The following is a 20,000-nucleotide window of genomic DNA, read 5'->3' as shown; positions in this document are numbered from 1 at the left end:
TACCGACGTTTCGAACCCGGACAGAGTTCGAAACGTCGGTAGTAGATTCTGTTACTCTGAGTCCAGTGTTTGAAATTTTTCCGATAGATAGATAAATGAATAGATAAAAAGAATAGATAAATACGTAAACAAGTGCATGAATAAACAAATATATAAATGCACAGATAAGATTATGAAAATTAAATACATAGAGAAGTAAATAAATTAATGTTTATACAAATCGATAAAAAGCAAAGCATTAGGTATGTAAATAATATATAGATAAAAAATAATAATTAAATAGATTAACAGAATAGTAGATATAAAGATAAGAGGTAAATAAGAAAAGAAAATTGGATTTACTAATTTTGTATTTCCCAACAGTCCCAGACTCTCCCGCCGGCATCAAGGCCGTTGTGAGTTCCCCGGATACACTTTTGGTGACGTGGCAGCCGCCCAAGAACATCAACGGAGTTCTCACGAAGTACACGCTACACATGGCTGTCAAAAGCGATGGAGACTGGGTACGTGTGTTTGTACATTTACTTCCCAGGTGAAGGGTATTTTCCTAGTTATACTTTACAAGATAGAGGTTCTTTTCTTAGTAACTACGCTTTGTCTTTAACTCTCATGAATTCTGAGTGCCCAACGTTTGATGGCCGTGTATTCTACTCCTCTGTGGCTCTGTTTAGAAATCTAGATTTCGTCAAATTTGTAAGTTCTGTCTCCTTTGCGCTTTACTCCTATAAGTTTTGTTTTAACCACCTACATCCTAACATCGTCATTCTTATGAATTCTTTCCCTCTGATGCATGTGTATGCTATGTTGTCACCATCTACCCTCTTTCCTCCGGTGATAGTATTCAAAATATCTCAAACAAAGGAAAATTAGATGATAGGTAATTCACCTGTTGTCAACGTGTTTTATATTGTAGTAAAAAAAAAAATCTATCTGCACTTTTTCCCAGCTCGAAGCTAGGGTAGGAACTTCTTCATCTTCTGAGTCGATATATCTATGCAAACCTGTTCCTAGGAAGAGAGAGAAAGAACGCCAACTTTAATAACTTATAATTCACCAACGATGTCCGGGCCAAAGTATAACAATAATGACTCGGTTTCTCCTGTTGCTCCTGCAGAAAGAATTACCAACACGAACTCTGGGTCCGGATGAGGTGACCTACTTGGCAGACGGCGTGAGCGTCCGGGAAATGTACCAGTTTTGGGTAACTTCCTCGACCGAGCCGGGAGAAGGACCCCCGACGCAGAAGATCACCGTGCAGCCCTTTCACAAGGGTGAGTCACCCCTCAGAGGTCGAGTGCCAACAGAAGTTCTGATATGGGACTTGTTCATTGAGACTCCTCACTTGACTTACTGACCAAAAAGTACTTGTATATGAATAGTCGTGGTCGACTTCATCTAGATTTATGGTGATGTTTTAGAGACTAATAAAGAGATTCAGGGAGCACGAGGAAACTCGTGGAATTGACAGAAAAGGAGAGATAGATATAGATAGATAGATAGAAAGATAGATAGATAGATAAATAGATTCCCCGCCATAAACCAGAATTTCTTTTTTGCCCTTGCCTGGAAGTCGAGACCATCTCCAGTGACCGGACAAAAAAATTCTTCTTACTCTTCCTACCACTCATCCTCTCTCCTTCCTTTTCTTCTCTCCCTCTCCTTTTATTGTCATCCTTTTCCCCTTCCGTCAGTCAGAAGGCTAGATTTGAGTCATAAACGAGAGATAGTTATGGACCAAAAGGTCTCCTGTCGGCATGTTCCTCCTTTAGTCCACTCGCTCGGCCACTCCTTATTCCTGATTTCGATCATAAGAATATAAGAATGAAGGAGGCCTACACTAGGCAGCTCCGATCTTCTAGCTAGAGGTGGAAAGAAACGGTGTATTATGACCGAAAAGTCAAAAGAAGAAATGTACTCCCCTTTTTACTCTCTAAAATCATTTTCCTATCACTGGACAGTGAGTGCACAGATCGCGTCCTTCGGTGGCCCTCTGGAGGTGGCATGGAAGGAAGATGTCCGTCTTCAGTGCCACAGCGTGGGAGACCCCAAGCCCGGGATCACTTGGATGTTCAACGGTGCCAAAGTCAAGGCGGGCGACAAGATACAGGTGAAGTCACGTTAAGGTCAGATCGGGTTACGTCATACCAAACAAGGTCAAGGCCGGGCCAGGCGAGGTCAGGTTAAAACCAGCTCAAGGACAAATAACAGAGATAGCTCAGTTTAGGTCAGGCCAGGTGACGTCAGCCTAGTTTACGTCATATAAACAAGGTCAAATTGATGTCGTGTTAACTCACCTAAGGTCCATTCATACTAGCTCAGACTTGGTAACGTCAGGTCAGATCAGATCCATTTGAGTCAATGCGAGACATCTATGGCTGATCTCGAAATGTAGAAACCTGTCAAAAGAAGTACTCTCTCAACATAATAGCATACTTTACAGATTACATTCTGGTTACATTAACCTTAATAAGTTCAATCAAATTAGGGATGGGCACTAAAATGGACTGACCCCCTCTTCACCCGATGAAAAACATCTGACATGTGCTAAAATAAAAGGCATAATATATACTGCCATATTGGAAGGGCCAAATTGATGTATGATATACTTTTATTGCATACTGTTAACTTAACATCATTTTAGTATGATTTCTAAGTAAAATTCCCATTATGATAGGTTTTAGACCTTTGGAAATAGGAATTAGATGTCCTAGTTTGCTTATTCTTCATGGCAAATGACAAGCTATTTCTATTCAGTTGAAGGATGTCCTAAAAGTCCTCAGGGACTTTGTGTCAGATCCCGGAGTCCTCACACTTTCATCCAGCTCCGTCAATCGCAATGACACATAATAAAATCTGGAATGCCTTTAGAAATAGAAAAAAAGGGTAGTAACGTGTGTGATGGTACATATTTTCCTAATGCGGGACATAATATTTGCGGACAAAACACAACATCTGCGGACAAAACACCTCCACTAAGAAACCTTTTGGACAAAACACCTCCAGGTGGATGACAAAAAACCTCCTTGGTTTACTTAATTGATGTAAAATGGATCTGATTAATAAGCAATTCATATAGATTCTGAACTGACAAATTACAAATTATAAGCTATCAATTGAAATCAAATATGATATATATTGAGATTAAGTGTGGCTATTACATTGTTATTCAAGATCAAAGGAATAGGAGTCGAGTTCACTAATGAATTGTACTCTCAGTGATTAAAGTTTATGGAAATTTCATCAGAGGCAAGCAAGTGAACTGGATTTAAAAAAGGACTAGTTAATTTTGATCTACAAAAGTTGAGTAGAATTTTCAACTGGGTATGGTCAATGATCTTTTCATTCATAATAGCCCATTACTATACACACAATCAATTTATCCACATTTTGTCAACAAATAATTTCTGATGAATGTAGATTTGCTATGTACACAAAAAAGTGAAACTAGAAATTCCCTCAACCAATCTAAATGGAACCTTTCTCTAGAAACACAAATACAATTTTTTTGGTTTTAATCTAAAAGTCATCTTCAGGATGATTGAAGTTTATCGAAATAAACACCGCGTGAAGGCGAAGCATTTATAAGTACATTTTACTTGTCAAAGCTTTCTCAAGTACATAGTTGTAATACACATAACAGATTAAATAAGAAGAACTGGGGGAACGGGGGATGGGAGTGAGGGAGAAAGGAAGGGAGGTAGGAAGGAGGGGGTCAGTGAATTCTAGGAAAGGTTTAGGAGAAGGATGGGCCCAGACATTTGGTCTACCTTCTCCTTAACCTTTCCTAATATTCAGTGACCCCCCTCCCCCTACCTCCCTTCCTCTCTCCCTCCCCCGTTCTCCCAGTTTTTCTTATTTAAACTCAGTCATGTGTATTACGACTTTGTACTTGAAAAAAGCTGTAATAATAAGCAAAATGTCGTACTAATAAACCCCCCGTCCTCACATTTGGTGTTTATTTTGATATTAGGAGGTGTTTTATCCCACACTAGGTGTTCTGTCCAAGAGGTGTTTTAATGGATGTATTTTGTCTGGAGGTGTTTTGTCCGGTGTACCATATTTTCCAAATCCTTATCCCATTTTACTATATTTTTGTTTAATGCCAATAATAGATTGCTTATTCGTAATGAGTGACTAAGAGGTCCATTTACTAAACAAGTGACACAAATATTCAAAATGTGTTATCCATCAAATGTAAACTGAACCTTGGGAATTGGTTGAATATTCATGAACTATTCGTTGAATTTTAGCTTAATCCTAATTTCATACAGGTAGCCTTGTGATCATGAAAATTCTTCAATGTTTCCCCATATAAAGTTTGTTGAATGTTTACATTCTCATCACCATTGTACCATCTGTGTTCAGCTGTACTCTGGATAAGACGACTCAAGGCTCTTGCTTACTTGTTGAATGTATACAATCTCTCCACTATTGCACCATCTGTGTCCAGCTATACTCTGTTTGGATAAGATGGCTCAAGGTTTTCTCTTGCTTGTTGAATGTTTATATTCTCACTACTATTACACCATCTGTGTCCAGCCATACTCCGTTTGGATAAGATGGCTCAAGGTTTTTACCTATTGCTTGTTGAATGTTTACATTCTCACTACTATTGCACCATCTGTGTCCAGCTATACTCCGTTTGGATAAGACGACTCAAGGCTCTTGCTTACTGCTTCTAGATCCTCCCGAACGGTTCTCTGTTAGTCCGGGACGTGGGCATCACGAACGCCGGCAACTGGACCTGCAGTGCACTCAACCCACACGGCGCAGACTCCATCACGTACACACTCTCCGTCCAAGGTGACTCCAGTTCTTCGCCACCTCAGGTTATTTAGAGTAGGGTGGTAGGCCGTGTAGTGCTACCATGTTTCAATGGGCTCCTCTCTCGGTATGTCGTGGGGTAATGGGATTCGGGGTATGCTGCGTGGTTTGCGGCCTTACAGCTTAGTTTCTGGATCGTATATAATACTGTAGTAGGGATATGGACAACATGATGTGGGCTTAACCATCATAAAGGGCCTTTACGGCTATGTGCAATGAGGCTGTAGATTATACTATGTAACTCTGGGTTTGATAGGAGGATGTCTGAGGATGTATGTGATAGTGATTTAGGCTTGTCGTGAGAATAGCTCTCAATAGAAGCTCTCGGGGCTTAGCATAATTAGGCTATATAATATGTGGTGTGGCTAAGGGCTCCTTAGTAAGTATGAGGGGTTATGTGTAATTAGCCAATAAAACTTTCAGTATGACTATAGATGTCAGAGGAAGTCTAGTTCCTGGGATATGTTTCGTAGGACGCTTCTGGTGATTTTAGGGGAGCTGTTAGTCAAGGGACATATGTTACGATGACTTTCATAGCGCCTCTGTAGTAGCACTTTGGATTATACGGGTTGATTTTGGACTGTTGACCTCTGGAATGACCTCCTCTTACTCCTTCTCCTCCTTCAGTGCCACCGCGACCCCCGACACTGTACGTGCAAGGGAGTTCCAGGGACTCCATCACTCTTCGCTGGTCTCTGGACGCGCAGGACTCCCCCGTGCGAGGCTACATTATCAACTACAAGCGAGAGTACGGCGACTGGGAAGAGGTGAGCACTGTTTATTAAAGCTCATGTTACGCAGCCTGTTCACTCTAACTTGTCACTTATGTTACACAGTCAGTTCATTTGAACTTGACTGAGATTTATTAACCTGTGGACAGTGGATCGTTCTTGTATATTTTTGTTGTTGTCGCGAAGTGATTTCATTCAGTTGAAGAAAACTCCCACACCGCTTAAGATTTGTAGTTTAAAAAGCTAGTATACGCTGCTGGAGTATCAGCCATGTCGAATGCAAACCTAACCATGAATAAGACTTTAGGAAGTAATAAAAAAGAAATCAAATTTTTAGAACTTTGAACCAGCAATTAAGGAACATGAATAAAAAGAATCTCCATCAAGTTAAAACAGACTAGTTATGACTTGTGAGCTCGTGGATGTGTTAAATACCTTTAGCATAACAAATTATGATATATTTGAAAGACGGACTTTCGTCTGAAGGGGATTTCACGCGACAGCGACACTATAGCTCGGAAATTCCTCCTCTGAAGCATAAAATCGCCTCTCCTTAGCCAGAATAAAATATGTAAAGAACGTCACAAAGTTGAATATGTTTGCAAGGAGTTGAATTTGTCATAAAAAATTAGTAAAGAAAGAAAGAAAGAAAAGAAACAAGAGTCCTTTTGATATTCAACGAGTTCATACCTTTATTCATTTGGCGGGGGAAAGGGTTATTAGTTTATTCTTTTATTTATTTATTTATTTATTCATACATTTAATCCCTTCGCCTTTTGCGACGTCTACTGCATATTCTAATCTGGCCAGCGTTAATCTACATTATAAATCTAAGGATGTCTTTGTCCTTTTGAGTAACTGAAGTTTCCTTCAGCTTGATAAAACTTTTTGGATACAGTCAGATTGAAGCTGTCAAATCCTTTACTATGTTTCCTCCACCAAACTTGCTTCACTAAGATTTCTCCCTCTTGCCTCCCCACTAACCACCCTCCATATCATTTTTGCACTAAAATACATACAAATCATCGTTCATCCATTAAGCAACTTCCAACTTATTTGCCCAATAAACTTTTTACTATCTTTAAAATCACTAAGCTCTCACTTCCACAAGAAAACTGCCTTTCTATTTTCCCTCCGTTAGATTCTCCCTTCAGTCACTGTCTCCTTTCTCAAATCCCTCCTCCCACTCACCTCCTTCATCTTTTCCCCGCACTAAGCTCCCTTCCTCTTCTCTCGTCCTCCATTAAGCTCCCACCCTGGCCTCCGCAGGTTCAGTTGAACACAGTCAAGACGAGTCACACGTTGTCTGGCTTGGTGTGTGGCTCCAAGTACCAACTCTACGTCACTGCCTACAACAAGGTGGGCACAGGTCTCCCCTCTAAGATTCTCACTGCCTCCACGAAAGGCTCAGGTAAGTAGAGTTGGCTATAAAGGAATCTTATATGGGATAAAGGGTGCCTCTTGGAAAGGTTTTCCTTAGCGGAGTAAGGTCTTTATTGTCGGGATTGAGTAGGTCTTCCTTGGCAAGATGGATGAATCCCCATTGGTGGGACCGGGGGGAGGATCCTTCTTGGCGGGATGGAGGGGTTCTCATCAGGGGGGTTGAAGGACCTTCCTTATCGTGGTAGAGGAGCCTCCTTTGTCGATGTGAAGCGATCTTCTTCGGTGCAATTGAAGGATTCTCCATGGTGGAGCCAGCTACCTAAGAGCCCAGTCACACCAAGCTTACAACCTGTTTTCGACCACCGGCGACCAGGTAGTCTTTGGAAGTCGCTGGTAGTCGGTAATAAGATAGATAAATAGATAGATCGATAGATAGAGTACAACACACACTGAATAGTCCCCAGTACATAGATTTTCATCTTATCAACCACATTAACTTTTTTCCATTTCAATTCCTTGCATAGGTTTTGTATCGCCGACCGATAGCTTGATTTTCGGTCGAAAGTGGTCGGTGTGATTGGGGCTTAAGCTACTAGAAACAGCCGTTATCCGTAGTCGTTAGGAATTGTTTTGTTAAAAATATAATTTTGAATTTCTTCAGAGCCCGTGGTGCCGAGCAGATCGAGACTTCTTGACGTGAACTCGACGTCTGTTCTGGTTCACCTGAGCACGTGGGGCGACGGTGGCTGCCCCATCCTCTACTACGTCATAGAATACCGCAAGGAAGGATTTGGGGTAAGTAGAAGCTTGTTATTCCCCCTCCCTCTTTATTTAGGGGAACGTAACCCATTTCATTATTATCGTTTTCTATATTTGTTTAATAATTTCCTTTTATTAAAGGTGAGTAGAGAAAACCGCCTCTTCTTCACCGAGACCGATCTTAACTCTTTTGTTTATGTTCGACTTTTATGTAATTCTAGCTGCTGTCAGGCAATTTTATTCAGCTGAAGGATTAAGCCTATCTCTGTTAACCCTTTCACAGCGGGAGGGATTTTCCCCCTAATAAAAAAAATCGCCTGACGAAAGATAGATTAAACGATCAAAGTCTTGAAGTGCAGCAAGAGAATTAATCCAAATATAACTCATGTGTGTATTTCTCTGACTTCTGCCAGGAGAGATTATTCAATTGTGGAAGACTCTGAACGATACAATGTTGAAAGAACTGAAGCGATGATGTCAAGGTCATTCTATCTTGGAAAGAATTTACACTGTCAGGAAGTAAACATACAGTCGATGGAGTAGTTTTGTAAATCTCTTAGATTTAGTCTGTTTCAACTATCTGGAATTGTTAGACAAACAGTTAACAAGTATAGTTTATTATCAATGAGTGAATCATTCAGACGGTAAATTGGTGTGCAAATCAGTGGAGTTATTCAGGCATTCATTCCAAAATGAGTAGATAAATGAATGAATGATTAATGGATGAATGAATGTATAATTCAACCAGTGAGGTATTCGAACATTTTCTCATTCAACCCATCTATCAATTATATATAAGGTAGTCAGTTTGTGGAGTGATGCTCTCCCTAATACAATTACTATTGAACTGTGTAACCACTGACGTTTAGACGACCTGGGATTACGGATTTTTTTTCTCGCCATTATGTAATGTTGAAAGTAATCCTTTGATATTCATTTGTATTGTCATGATCTCTAAATTCCGAGCACCCATAGCTCTTCTTCAAACAATTCAGTCAAATCCTTCATTGCCTCATTCACGCGCACAAGGTTTACCCCCTCCTCCACGTGTTCCTCTCCTGCAGAAGTGGCTGTCGGTGTCGAACAACGTGGGCACGAGCGAGAAGACCTACGTCGTAAGAGACCTTCAGCCCGCCTCCAGGTACACAATCCGGGTGACGGCACACAACCACGCAGGGTCCTCCTTGGCCACCTACGACATCTCGACCCTCACACACGAAGGAGGTAGGGCGTCCACATCTGCTAATTTGGTCGTTCATATCTGCTTGTCGTGTTTGATAATTATGTGACGAGGAGGGTGGTTTTCATCTTTTCCTCTCAAAATTGTAATTGGAGGTTGCATTACGCACCGAAGTGGTATGGAGAGACACGTTTGATGCCCCTTAGCCCCGCCCTCAAAAAAAAAAAAAAAGAGAGTGTTAGTAAGCTTCTTTTGAATAATATAACTTGAAATGTACTACCACTTTGTAGGGGAATATCCAATATGAATTTAATCTCGGGAGGGGACCTCCCCCCCCCAAACCCAATACCCCCCTCATCTTGGCAGCATACATCACTAGCTATGACCTAGAAGACTCGGGCGATTCTAGTCATCTAGAGGGCTCCTTCTAGATTATGGTGTCAACCGAGTGTGCATAATTGATCTATGCGTTCGTGGGCGGGGCTTATAAGTGACGTCACATGCAGCTTCTTGATCATTTTGATGAAATATGGGAAGATAAAGACAATATCACCAAGCGCATAGTTAGTGGATGGAATAAACTTCCTGGGGAGGTGAATTACTCTTCAGTTTTAAGATTCAGTTAGATAAACACCTGAACAGTAAACTGTTAGCTTGCTTTGCTAGCCTGGTCAGGTGTATTTTCTACTTCGTTATTACGCATTTCTTTCTATATCGGACCTTAATAGTTCAAAAGGTCTCCTGTCAGCCTTTTGCTTTGCTTATGTCATCCTTTGTAGCCCCTTTTGTCACTTTTGCAACCCTTTGTAATGCATAGACCATTTGTATGTGGACAGATTAGGTGAACATGGGTCTTGGGATTCTCTAGTCTTCCTCCGTACTCAGCTTCGTAGTTTCCTCCTTAGATGTGGTCACGGACTCGACGGGAACGGTTGGCGTAGGCGCGGCGCCGCCCATCTACCAGGACGCCCGCGTTCTGGTCCCCTCCGTCATCTCCATTATCATCCTCGTGCTCATCCTCGTCGCAGGATGCGTCTACAGGAGAAGAAGTAAGGGTTCCTGATGTGTACAGCTAAGGACAAAAGTAACTGATACAGTGTAGTGTACAATGGTGTGCAGTGGTGTACAATCAGCCTAACAAGTGACGTACAGCCAAAGGTGAAATGTGTCAGTTACAAAGAGCTAATTACGACGCATAGATAACATTAAGGGTTGTGACCTTTGTATTTGCTATTGGCTAAATTGTACTTCTGTACGAACAAAGGCTTGTGATCATGAACTCTCTCTTGTATTCGAGTGACAAAGCTTGCTGTCCGAAACATTATGATTCATTTTGTGTCATTTGTGACCGCAGCATTTACTGTTAGGACGATGAATCACGTGTACGAGTCGATGGATTACGAAATTCAATCATTTTGGAAAATATATAATTCAAACTTGATCTTGATAATTCAGTTGAAACTAGCTTTGATTTGAATTAATTTTATGTATCTTTAAGTAAATTACATATATCCATTTCAAACGTGGTTTAAGATGTGTATGCAAATACATAAGATTACGTATTGGCTATTAGTGTTAGGTGCAGTCAGGCTTCGGCAAGTTAGTATGAAATGAATTCTTGGTAAACCTATAAATACATACATGCATACATACATACATACATACATACATACATACATACATACATACATACATACATACATACATACATACATACATACATACATACATACATACATACATACATACATACATACATACATACATACATACATACATACATACATACATACATACATACATACATACATACATACATACATACATACATACATACATACATACATACATACATACACACATACATACATACATACATACATACATACATACATACATACATACATACATACATACATACATACATACATACATACGCACATACATAAATACATACATACATCTAAATATACACATATAAATGTCCTTCACGCACTGCAGAGCTGACGGGCCAAGGGGATCCTAAGCCGGGCGAGATGGGCGAGTCTCCCTCGACGGCGCAGATCCAGAACCTGCAGAACCAGCACAACCAGCAGTACTCTGTTCTGCCAACCGCCACGCCCTCCACGCAGGACACCAGCACCTATAAAGCCGATTCCTCAGGTGGGTTAGACTTCGGGGATGCGGTGGGATTCTGCTCGAAGTCGTCTGGAATAAAACGTCTGTTGTGAGTGTGAAAGTCGCCTCTAGCCCTGTGTCCATAATATATATATACATATATATATATGTATATATATAAATATATTTATATATGTATGTATATATATATACACATGTATATATATATATATATATATATATATATATATATATACGTACATATATGTATATTTATATGCATATATATATGTATATATGTATATGTGTGTGTGTGTGTGTGTGTGATTTGTGTGTGTGTGTGTGTGTGTGTGTGTGTGTGTGTGTGTGTGTGTGTGTACAATTCCCCTGACATTCCAGATGATAACCCTTCCTGTTTTTCCTCCTCAGACTACATCGAGGACATCTGTCCGTACGCCACTTTCCAGCTGCCGGCAGTAGGCAAGAGCCACTACGGGGAGAGTACGGACTCGGGGATCGTGTACTCTGGCCCGTACCACTCCGTCCAAGGGGCCTTCGTCTACCACGACCCCAAGATGTCCAGCATGGAGTCCTTTCCCCTCCGCCATGTCGCCGAGAAGGTGAGACGCGGCATGGGGACTGTGCAGAAGGTGAGAGGAGAGACTTGGTAGTTCCTGGTGGAGATCCCTCTTTGTGTTAGGGTTCCTCATGAAGTTAGGCTCTTCCCGTTCTTAGGAACCTCGGAGACTCCTGTGTAGGAGTGTTTAGGTTAGGGTCTTTAGGCGTCTTGGCTCTTTGGCACCCAAAATGCAGTGGTATGCTCATTAGATTTTGTTCTGACTGACGCCAGTCTTTCTTTTTATTCAATTGAATAAGTAATTCCAGAGTGAAGATGGTCTCGATTAAATGAAACTTTGTCTACTTTGTGGTCTGGCACTAAGCTGAATAAAATCGTTCGGCTTCAGCAAAACAATATATAAGGAGAATACTATTGCATTATGGGGTCTAAGGCTTTGTTCAAATTATTCTATTTTCAGTAAACTCGTTATGTAGTTGTAAGGTACTACAGGATCTACATGCGTATGTAGATGTTTAGGTTGGGCAGCAAAGTTTTGTAATTTCTTCCGCTAGATGTAGGACCTTGTGAGGTTCTAGGTGAGTTGAGGTTCAAACGTCTTCCAGGGAACAGGTAATGGTAGAGTAGGTAGGATATCTAGAAATAGGATATTTAGGGAATATTTTTGGGAGAGGAAAAGTGGTCAAGCAAAGAATCTCGGTTGAGAGTAGATTTCTATATATATATATCTTTGCTATGGCTGGGTTAAGGATCGACCAGAAAGGATGTTATACCCCATTCACATTCAACGCTGCAGCTGGATAGAATTTATAAATTACGTCACGGAGTTGGAAGAGTTAGGTGATCAATTTATTAGGAAGGTGAAGATTCCGTCATCTAGAACGAATTTTCTTCTCAAGATTCGGGGGTTAAAAAACCTGAACTAAATAAACAAACTATAGCACTGTATTGAAGTGTTGAAGTAGCAATAGAATAAAATAGAAACCTAAATTAGGGTTGTAGGATCCTACAGGAACTATGTATAGGAGCACAGGAATATTCCAACAGTAGAATGCGTCAGATGAGGTAGGAATAGTGACAGGGGTGAACGCGAGAGCCTCTACTGAGTGATGAGCCACACTCTGCTCGCCGGGCCCAGGGATCTCAAGGACCAGGGCTCTGTTTTCTTCTGCCGACGCCCAAGATCCCACCACCAAAGTCCTCCAAGCACGACTTGAACACAAAGGAGCTTAACATCAATAACAGGATGACATGACTGATGAATTTTGTTCTGGCTGACGCCTGACGAATCAATGGTGAGCGGACTCCCGACTGTTGTGCCCCTGATCTGAATGAAGTCGTCTGAGGTTTGCCGATCAGAAGACAATTCATTGTCATCATTCTGAGGTTCAGGAGGTCCTTATCATTCAAGGTCATGGGCTCTCCTTTCTTCTGCAGCCTCAGAGGATGTGAGATTTCTCTTCGTAGGACAACTTAAGGATGCAGCGACAATTCATTTCATAGGAGAACCTGAGAATGCGACGCTTCTTTTAGTAGGACGACCTGAGAATGTGACACTTCTTTTTCTTTTTCTCCCTCTCTCCTGCAGCCTGAGGACATCACGTTTGTGTTTGTGCAACCAGGTCGATTGACCGTTGCTTACAATGAGTTCAGACTCTGACATAATGGTATGATGTTCATGTTTTTTTTTCTGGAAATGAAAAGTTTTGATAAATGCTCTTCACCTAAGAATTTTGAACAATCAGGTCGATTGACCGTTGCTTATAATGAGTTCAGACTCTGACATAATGTTAGGATGTTCATATTTTCTCTGGAAATGAGAATTTTTGATAAATGCTCTTCACCTAAGAATTTTGAATAAAGAATAATATCTCAGAATACTGGAGAATTTGTTCTTAGTGTTCCTACAATCAGGTCGATTGACCGTTGCTTATAATGAGTTCAGACTCTGACATAATGTTAGGATATTCATGTTTTCTCTGGAAAAAAAAATGATAAATGCTCTTCACTTAAGAATTTTTAAAAAGAATAACATCTTAGAATAATGGAGAATTTTGTTCTTTGTAACATTTAAAACATTTTTCAGATAATGTATTTTTATATTTGCTATGGCAGCGTTATGATTTCCGATTAGCATGCACAAGGCAATGCACTCTTTCTCATTCAAAATCAAAGTATTTTCTTTTGTTTTGCAAAACGCATTTCATAAACGTGAGGCTTTGATTGCTTTTTTTCTTAAAAAAAAAAAAAAAAATCCTCCTTCAAATGGTGACATATCATATGTACTTTTCTGCCTAAAGATAGACGATTTTATTTAGTTGAGGAATCGATCTTAGACTGAAAATGTTTAATTCTTAGACACCTTGAACCGGCTGGTGTCCGTCCTGCAGTTAAATGAAATCAACAGGCAGAAGTAAGAACAAAGTGTATATAGTATGTCACTGTTTCAATGGTGTTTGAGAGGTTGACTCACACCTCTATTCAATATCTTTCACTTCCCACTCTCCCTGTCGTCTAACCTCATTCTCCCACAGCTATGACAACAAATGCAGTAGAATTTATTCTTTAGCTTAACTGCCACTAGTTCACAAACGAAACGTACTAGACGTCTAGATGCTTACATAAATATACTTGTACATTTGCAAAAAAGATTATCATTGAGGTGCGGTTTAAGGAAACCTAGAGTGATTTACTTTTGGATGGAGCAATTGGTAGAGGTTGTAGGGTGACAAAATTAGAAATCAAAATCATGCTAGGTTCGATACAGAATTAGATTAGGTACTGTCCTGTTTTATCCAATTGGTCTTTATATTTGATTTAGCTACAAAATTAGATTAAGAAATGGTAGTTTATCTAAATTAGCTACTAAATTAGCTACTAAATTATATTAAGGTAATTTTTAATTGGTGTTTATATTTTACTTTTAAATTCAGATCAAGAGTTACTAGATCAATTAGACTTTATATAGACTTAAGTTGCAAAATTATATTGCTATATTACGATTACATCTAAGTGATATTTGTACTCGTATATGATTCATTTAAAGAAATACATTAAGGATACCTAGTCTAATTAGTGCATGATAAACATTTAACCCAGAAATAGCCATTTCATCTATGAATACTTTTATCCGCTACTTTTATGGTCAACACGTACATAAGCATTTTATATATAGTTTAGTGAAACATTAAAATCAAGTACATCGTAGTCACCGCCAAGCTTTCGTGTGAAACAAATCACGCCGCTATTTCTTTTTTTCCTGGCCAATCACAACCCTCCTTACAACAGGAGAAAACTCCTTCAGCCAATGCGCATCAATCAAAAGGTAGACTGATTGGTCAGGGAATGAAGTAGGCGTGGTTCATTTCGTCCTAGACAACTCCGGTTGCTATATTTTTTAGTTATATGTGGGGCGAAGTAGTCCCTATCCTCATTACTTTCATTATGTTAACACGATCTCACGGAAAACAGCATTGTTTTTTGCATTTTCAATACACATAATGGTACAATACCATCCCACCGCTGCCACCACAATGTTATAGGGTGGCTAGATAAAAGCACATGAATCACTACAAACGTACATGTATTATAAAATGTGCCAAAGCACCACAACAACAAATGCGTGGGTATAGCAAGGAAGCGGAGTAGCAACTGGGGCGCCAAGCAGTTGAAGAGGGAAACATACACGATTCCCTTGGTTCTCTCCTTTCAAAAGGCACACGGAATTGTAACTAAATAATACAATGACAATAACAAAATCAATATCTAACAAAATCTATGACAATTATGCAATGGAAAAACACAAACACAATTGAACAATTCACAAGTATAATACACAGCAACAACTGTACGATGCTACAACGCAGTACGTAATTATAATATACATAATGGTACGATACCATTACAGGTTTGATATATTTGTCACATAATTTCTCACATTTTTTACTCATACCAACAGTGTGTGATGTGAGAATGCTTTGTAATTTTGGTATTTGTAAAGACGTCATTGTTTATCTGTGTTGCGGTACTCAAAATACATAAAGTTCGCTCAGCACCGTCAAACAGCTAATAAGCTTGCAATATACACACCCCGACTAAGAAACGTACTGTCGAATTCATAGCGGAGATATAACGGTTTAACATTAGATTATACTAATTCGACGTTATATATATAAATTGCTTTCAACTGGTATCTTATTAGGTTTAAAGTCATAAAATTGGATTATGTGTTAAAAGGCTAAACAGCATGCATGCTTAATCTAGTACATTATCAGATAAAGTTAAGTTCCCCTCTAACTGGCTTTCAAATATGTAATTTAGTTCAAAATAGTTAATTATTATATTCTAATTGGTAGATATATTTGGTATCTTGATTAAATTGATAAAAAAATACATTAGACGTTGCTAATCTCATTGATAGATACTAAAAATTACGACAGATTGAATACTACATTTCTGTCTAATTCAAACGAATTAGGTAAGATTAACTTTTATTAACCTAATTTCTGAGAATGTTCACATTTAATTATGACATTATTGACAGTATTATTTGATGACGTTAAAATGAGTGAATATATAGTACATATGATTGACACAATGGCATAATGGTAAAAATCGTCGAGTGTATCTGTTTTACACGTACGAAAAATTTCAAGTAAAACCGTATAATCTCAAATCTAGAATAAATCCATTGATATCATGATGAGATAGGGTTGGAAATAAACTGCTCAGTGGTATATATAAATTGCTCAAAGTGTAAGTAGTAAACGCTTGAAAATAATAACAATGATTTTACGGTTTTCAAAAAGGGAGAACAATAGTTAAGTAATGACTAAAATAGTAAGTTCCCTCGTCAAAAGGTTTGCGCTGCATGCAGTCGTAACAAGAAGAAAAGAAAAGAAAAAATCCTGGATGACGTGGTACTTTCATTCAGTGTGCCATCCAGAAGACTTGGTACCTTGAGAATATAATGTTATTAATCCCTTTTTCTTCCAGCAAGAGACTGCAAGAACCCTTTGGATTTGTAAGTATGGGTTGTTGCCTAATCACAGCAGTCTGGCAATGATCAGCCAGGACTATTTTGGTGGTTAGATAAAAATCCAAAGCTCTCATACTATAGATTATTTATATAAAACCAGAGCACAATATAGAGCGCTTGTCTGCTACCTGAGCAGGAACAACTCTGCTTACTCCGCGCAAACCCGCTACGTGGCTTTATATGTACACAACTACATCATCAAATGAATATACATTACCAAACAAATACACATATACACTACGGGCTCCCACAACACTATTCCAACATATCTCCACATCATTCCTTATAATCGTTACTGTAGTGCCAAGATACTCTGAAACAAGTGAAGTACATGTTAACATCCTCATAATGAATCAATGGCCAAGGCGACGACTTCCACGAACAAACCTCAAAGACAAACGCCATCATAACATCTTCTTGTCTGCTAAGGTACCTTCCCTTTGGCGAGGGAATGAAACTTGTTTCGCCTCTTGGTGAAACCGGCAATGACGACTGGATTATTTTTCTTTCTTTCAGCAAAAAGAGCCCGAATATACCAAAGTCAGGAGAAAAGGACGAAGGGATCCTCATGTTGAGAGCACAGGTAAGGAAATGAAAAAGGAGGACACCAGTTTGTACAGTATAGTATAGTATAGTATAGTATAGTATAGTATAGTATAGTATAGTATAGTTTAGTATATAGTGTATAGTATAGTATAGCATAGTATTAGTATAGTATAGTATAGTTTAGTATAGTATAGTATAGTATAGTATAGTATAGGTTAGTATAGTATAGTATAGTATAGTATAGTATAGTATAGTATAGTATAGTATAGCATAGTATAGTGTTGCAGTGTAGTAGTGTTGTATACTGTATGAGAGTGTAGTGTAGCCTGTGAATGGTTACTTAGGTGGGTGTGGGAAGTTGTGGACAGGCGATCTCCATTCAGAGGCGTAGGGAGGGGTAGTGGACTGCCACCACCGCTGCCGCCAGTCGTGTAACCTCGTGGATAGTTACACCTGTGGCAGGGGTTGTAAACCCTTTTCAGGCTTTCTTGATTTATTGTAATGAATAGATATTAACAGCATGGGGAGCGTCCCCAGGTACTCCCTCTAAGGTAGAGATTTTTCTGCCCTCTAAGGGAGAGTTTGCCTCTCGTGGCAACGCAGTCGCCGCATATACATGTGAATATACTTATCTTCGCATGTCTGGTGTAGGGTTTCAGTTAGATAATTGGTTTGGGATTTATACAACACTATCTGTGTGTTGCATTGCAGCGGATCTATTTAATATTAATGTGTCACAAAATAGTGTACGGTTTGCAGTTATAAATATGTAGTTTGGTATGTATAAGGAAATGGTTAATGATCTGTCTGGCGACACTATTTACTTGTTTCGGTAACTTTCCGTTGGGTGGTGGCGTGATGTGTGTTGTATATTTGAGTCAGGTGTTTACGAATTGAGAATGTGGAAGTCAGCAAGATTGGAGTTATTGCAAAAGGCCAGTGCCTATCGGACACATTGCATGCATGTGGATCGCGTGTCAGGCATGCGATATATCGTAATGGTTAGTAATGGTATATGGAAACAGTAGTATAGTATAGTATAGTATATAATAGTATAGTATAGTATAGTATTGTATAGTATAGTATGGTATAGTATAGTAGAGTATAGTATAGTTTAGTGTAGTATTGTAGAGCTTAGTATAGTATAGAATGATATTGTATAGTGTATACATATTAGAGGTTTCCAGGAGAGGATTTATTTTTTTATCTTTTATTTATTTATTTTTTTGTAACGTGCTACCGAAGTGGACAAGTGTTTTCGAAATCGATTTGTTTAAAATTTATCTAGCGTTCACTCCATGAACCAAGACGATTTTATTAACTTTTAGAGTGAACTCCAAATTAAAGTGGTTTAGAATCTCTTGATCTCATTCAGTCTGACATATTTCAAAACAAGTTAATAAATAGATGAACAGATAAAGAGATCAACAAATAATCAGGGAGTTTCGTTTATCTGGAGGTCGTCTCACGCGACAGAAAAAAAATATGACATTGACGTTCTTCGTCTCCTCTGACAGAATCTGACAACCTGGGTAGCACAGACTCCGAGGTGAAGAAGATCCTGTCGCTCCACATGCCCATCAGTGAGTATGACACCCTCGGCTCGGACTCCGAGGAACCGCCCATGCGGGAGTCCCCGCCCACCTTTGCCGAGTCCACGTCACACCCGCACGCCCATATACACGCCCACCCGCATCTACACGGCGGGCGGCTATCTTCTCGCCCGGAGAGCGTGGTCAGTCAACAGCCGCGGGCGAGCACTGATATCTTCAAACATCGTGTCAGAAACCGACAACAAGGTGAGTAAGACGACGCTGCTCCAGTCAAGTCACTGCTCTCTGAGTTCCTGGTATGTTTAGTGTCTTACCACACAGTAAATGTCTTTTGGTATATTTTGATAGCGGTCTTACCATGCACTAGATGTCATTACACTGCAATTTTGATTAGGAATCGAGTGGTTTGTTGAAATTCTCTAAACCTTACTTTTTTCCTGAGGATCTATTAATAATAGTTTTTCTTTATTCTGTTACTCACTATACTCTGAGTCTTAACTTGCAGTAAGAATTTAACACTATATTCTCATAATATACTCGTAGCCTTATTCTGTATTGAAAGTCTGTCACGCCTTACCATGCGTAGAAGGACTGAAGATCTGTTTTTATACTCGACCTCATTCTTCAGTAGATCCGTGCCGGTCCCAGGAGAACAGTAGCTCCTCGACAGACACCTCGAGTTCAGGGAGACGGTCTCATCCTCGACGGGGCAAGAAGGCCGGCAAGCGGCCCAGCAGGTCAGCCTCAAGAACGAGTTACGAGGAGACCTCATTCAGGTGAGCACGTTGGACGGTGTGTGTAGACGTTTTTGGTGGGTGTTAGGGGCGGGGAGGTTGTGAGTGGAGATATGATGAGGGGAACTTAGGAAGGAGAAGGAGCTTGGGGCTGAAAGGGAATGAGTGTTGGGAACCTCAGGGCATGAATGTCGGGGATGGCCAGGGCCGACTTTGAGGTCGAGAAACATGAAGTGAAGGGCGTGTAGGTGATAGTGGAAGAGATGGAGAAAGGAATGGAGATAAACTATAATAGGTCGTGTATCTAAAGGCTCGGGTTTGTAGGGATAGAGTACGGAAAGAATGGTAGTTACCCAGGGATAGTGGACTATATGAACGATACAAGGGATAGTTGTGCCATAGAGACATAGGTAGGGAGAGGCTAGGGGTGAGAAGAGGGATAGCAATGGTTTGTGTAGGCGACTTGGTTGAACGATGAGTTTCTGTGATCAGTTTCGAAAAACGACGAAGCACTTTTTCCAGTGGTCCGAAAGTTAAAGATCCGTCTGTTCATGAAT

The 20,000-nt window shown here is 39.8% G+C and overlaps 1 protein-coding gene across 7 annotated transcripts in view; it reads left to right on the top strand.

Moving 5' to 3' along the window:
* Dscam4 (Down syndrome cell adhesion molecule 4) overlaps nucleotides 1-20,000 on the top strand; it is a 219,568-nt gene that overhangs the window by 164,381 nt on the left and 35,187 nt on the right. For 5 of the 7 annotated variants that reach the window (XM_076192527.1, XM_076192529.1, XM_076192528.1 and 2 more), the window contains exons 25-38: nucleotides 364-503; nucleotides 1,115-1,271; nucleotides 1,959-2,107; nucleotides 4,683-4,803; nucleotides 5,452-5,591; nucleotides 6,825-6,966; nucleotides 7,600-7,733; nucleotides 8,762-8,921; nucleotides 9,783-9,926; nucleotides 10,879-11,040; nucleotides 11,425-11,615; nucleotides 17,127-17,193; nucleotides 18,674-18,955; nucleotides 19,338-19,485. In XM_076192527.1, coding sequence (XP_076048642.1) covers nucleotides 364-503; nucleotides 1,115-1,271; nucleotides 1,959-2,107; nucleotides 4,683-4,803; nucleotides 5,452-5,591; nucleotides 6,825-6,966; nucleotides 7,600-7,733; nucleotides 8,762-8,921; nucleotides 9,783-9,926; nucleotides 10,879-11,040; nucleotides 11,425-11,615; nucleotides 17,127-17,193; nucleotides 18,674-18,955; nucleotides 19,338-19,485 — 2,137 coding nt within the window. Of the gene's footprint in view, nucleotides 1-363; nucleotides 504-1,114; nucleotides 1,272-1,958; nucleotides 2,108-4,682; nucleotides 4,804-5,451; nucleotides 5,592-6,824; nucleotides 6,967-7,599; nucleotides 7,734-8,761; nucleotides 8,922-9,782; nucleotides 9,927-10,878; nucleotides 11,041-11,424; nucleotides 11,616-17,126; nucleotides 17,194-18,673; nucleotides 18,956-19,337; nucleotides 19,490-20,000 lie in introns of those variants that run through there. The other 2 variants (XM_076192526.1, XM_076192531.1) reach the window with 2 other exon arrangements.

The sequence above is a fragment of the Oratosquilla oratoria genome, chromosome 11 (genome assembly GCF_046742065.1).
Source record: "Oratosquilla oratoria isolate Oo_2021 chromosome 11, ASM4674206v1, whole genome shotgun sequence".
Taxonomy (NCBI): Eukaryota; Metazoa; Arthropoda; class Malacostraca; order Stomatopoda; family Squillidae; genus Oratosquilla; species Oratosquilla oratoria.
Note: the sequence above shows the minus strand (reverse complement) of the source record. Positions and strands in the feature narration are given on the sequence as shown.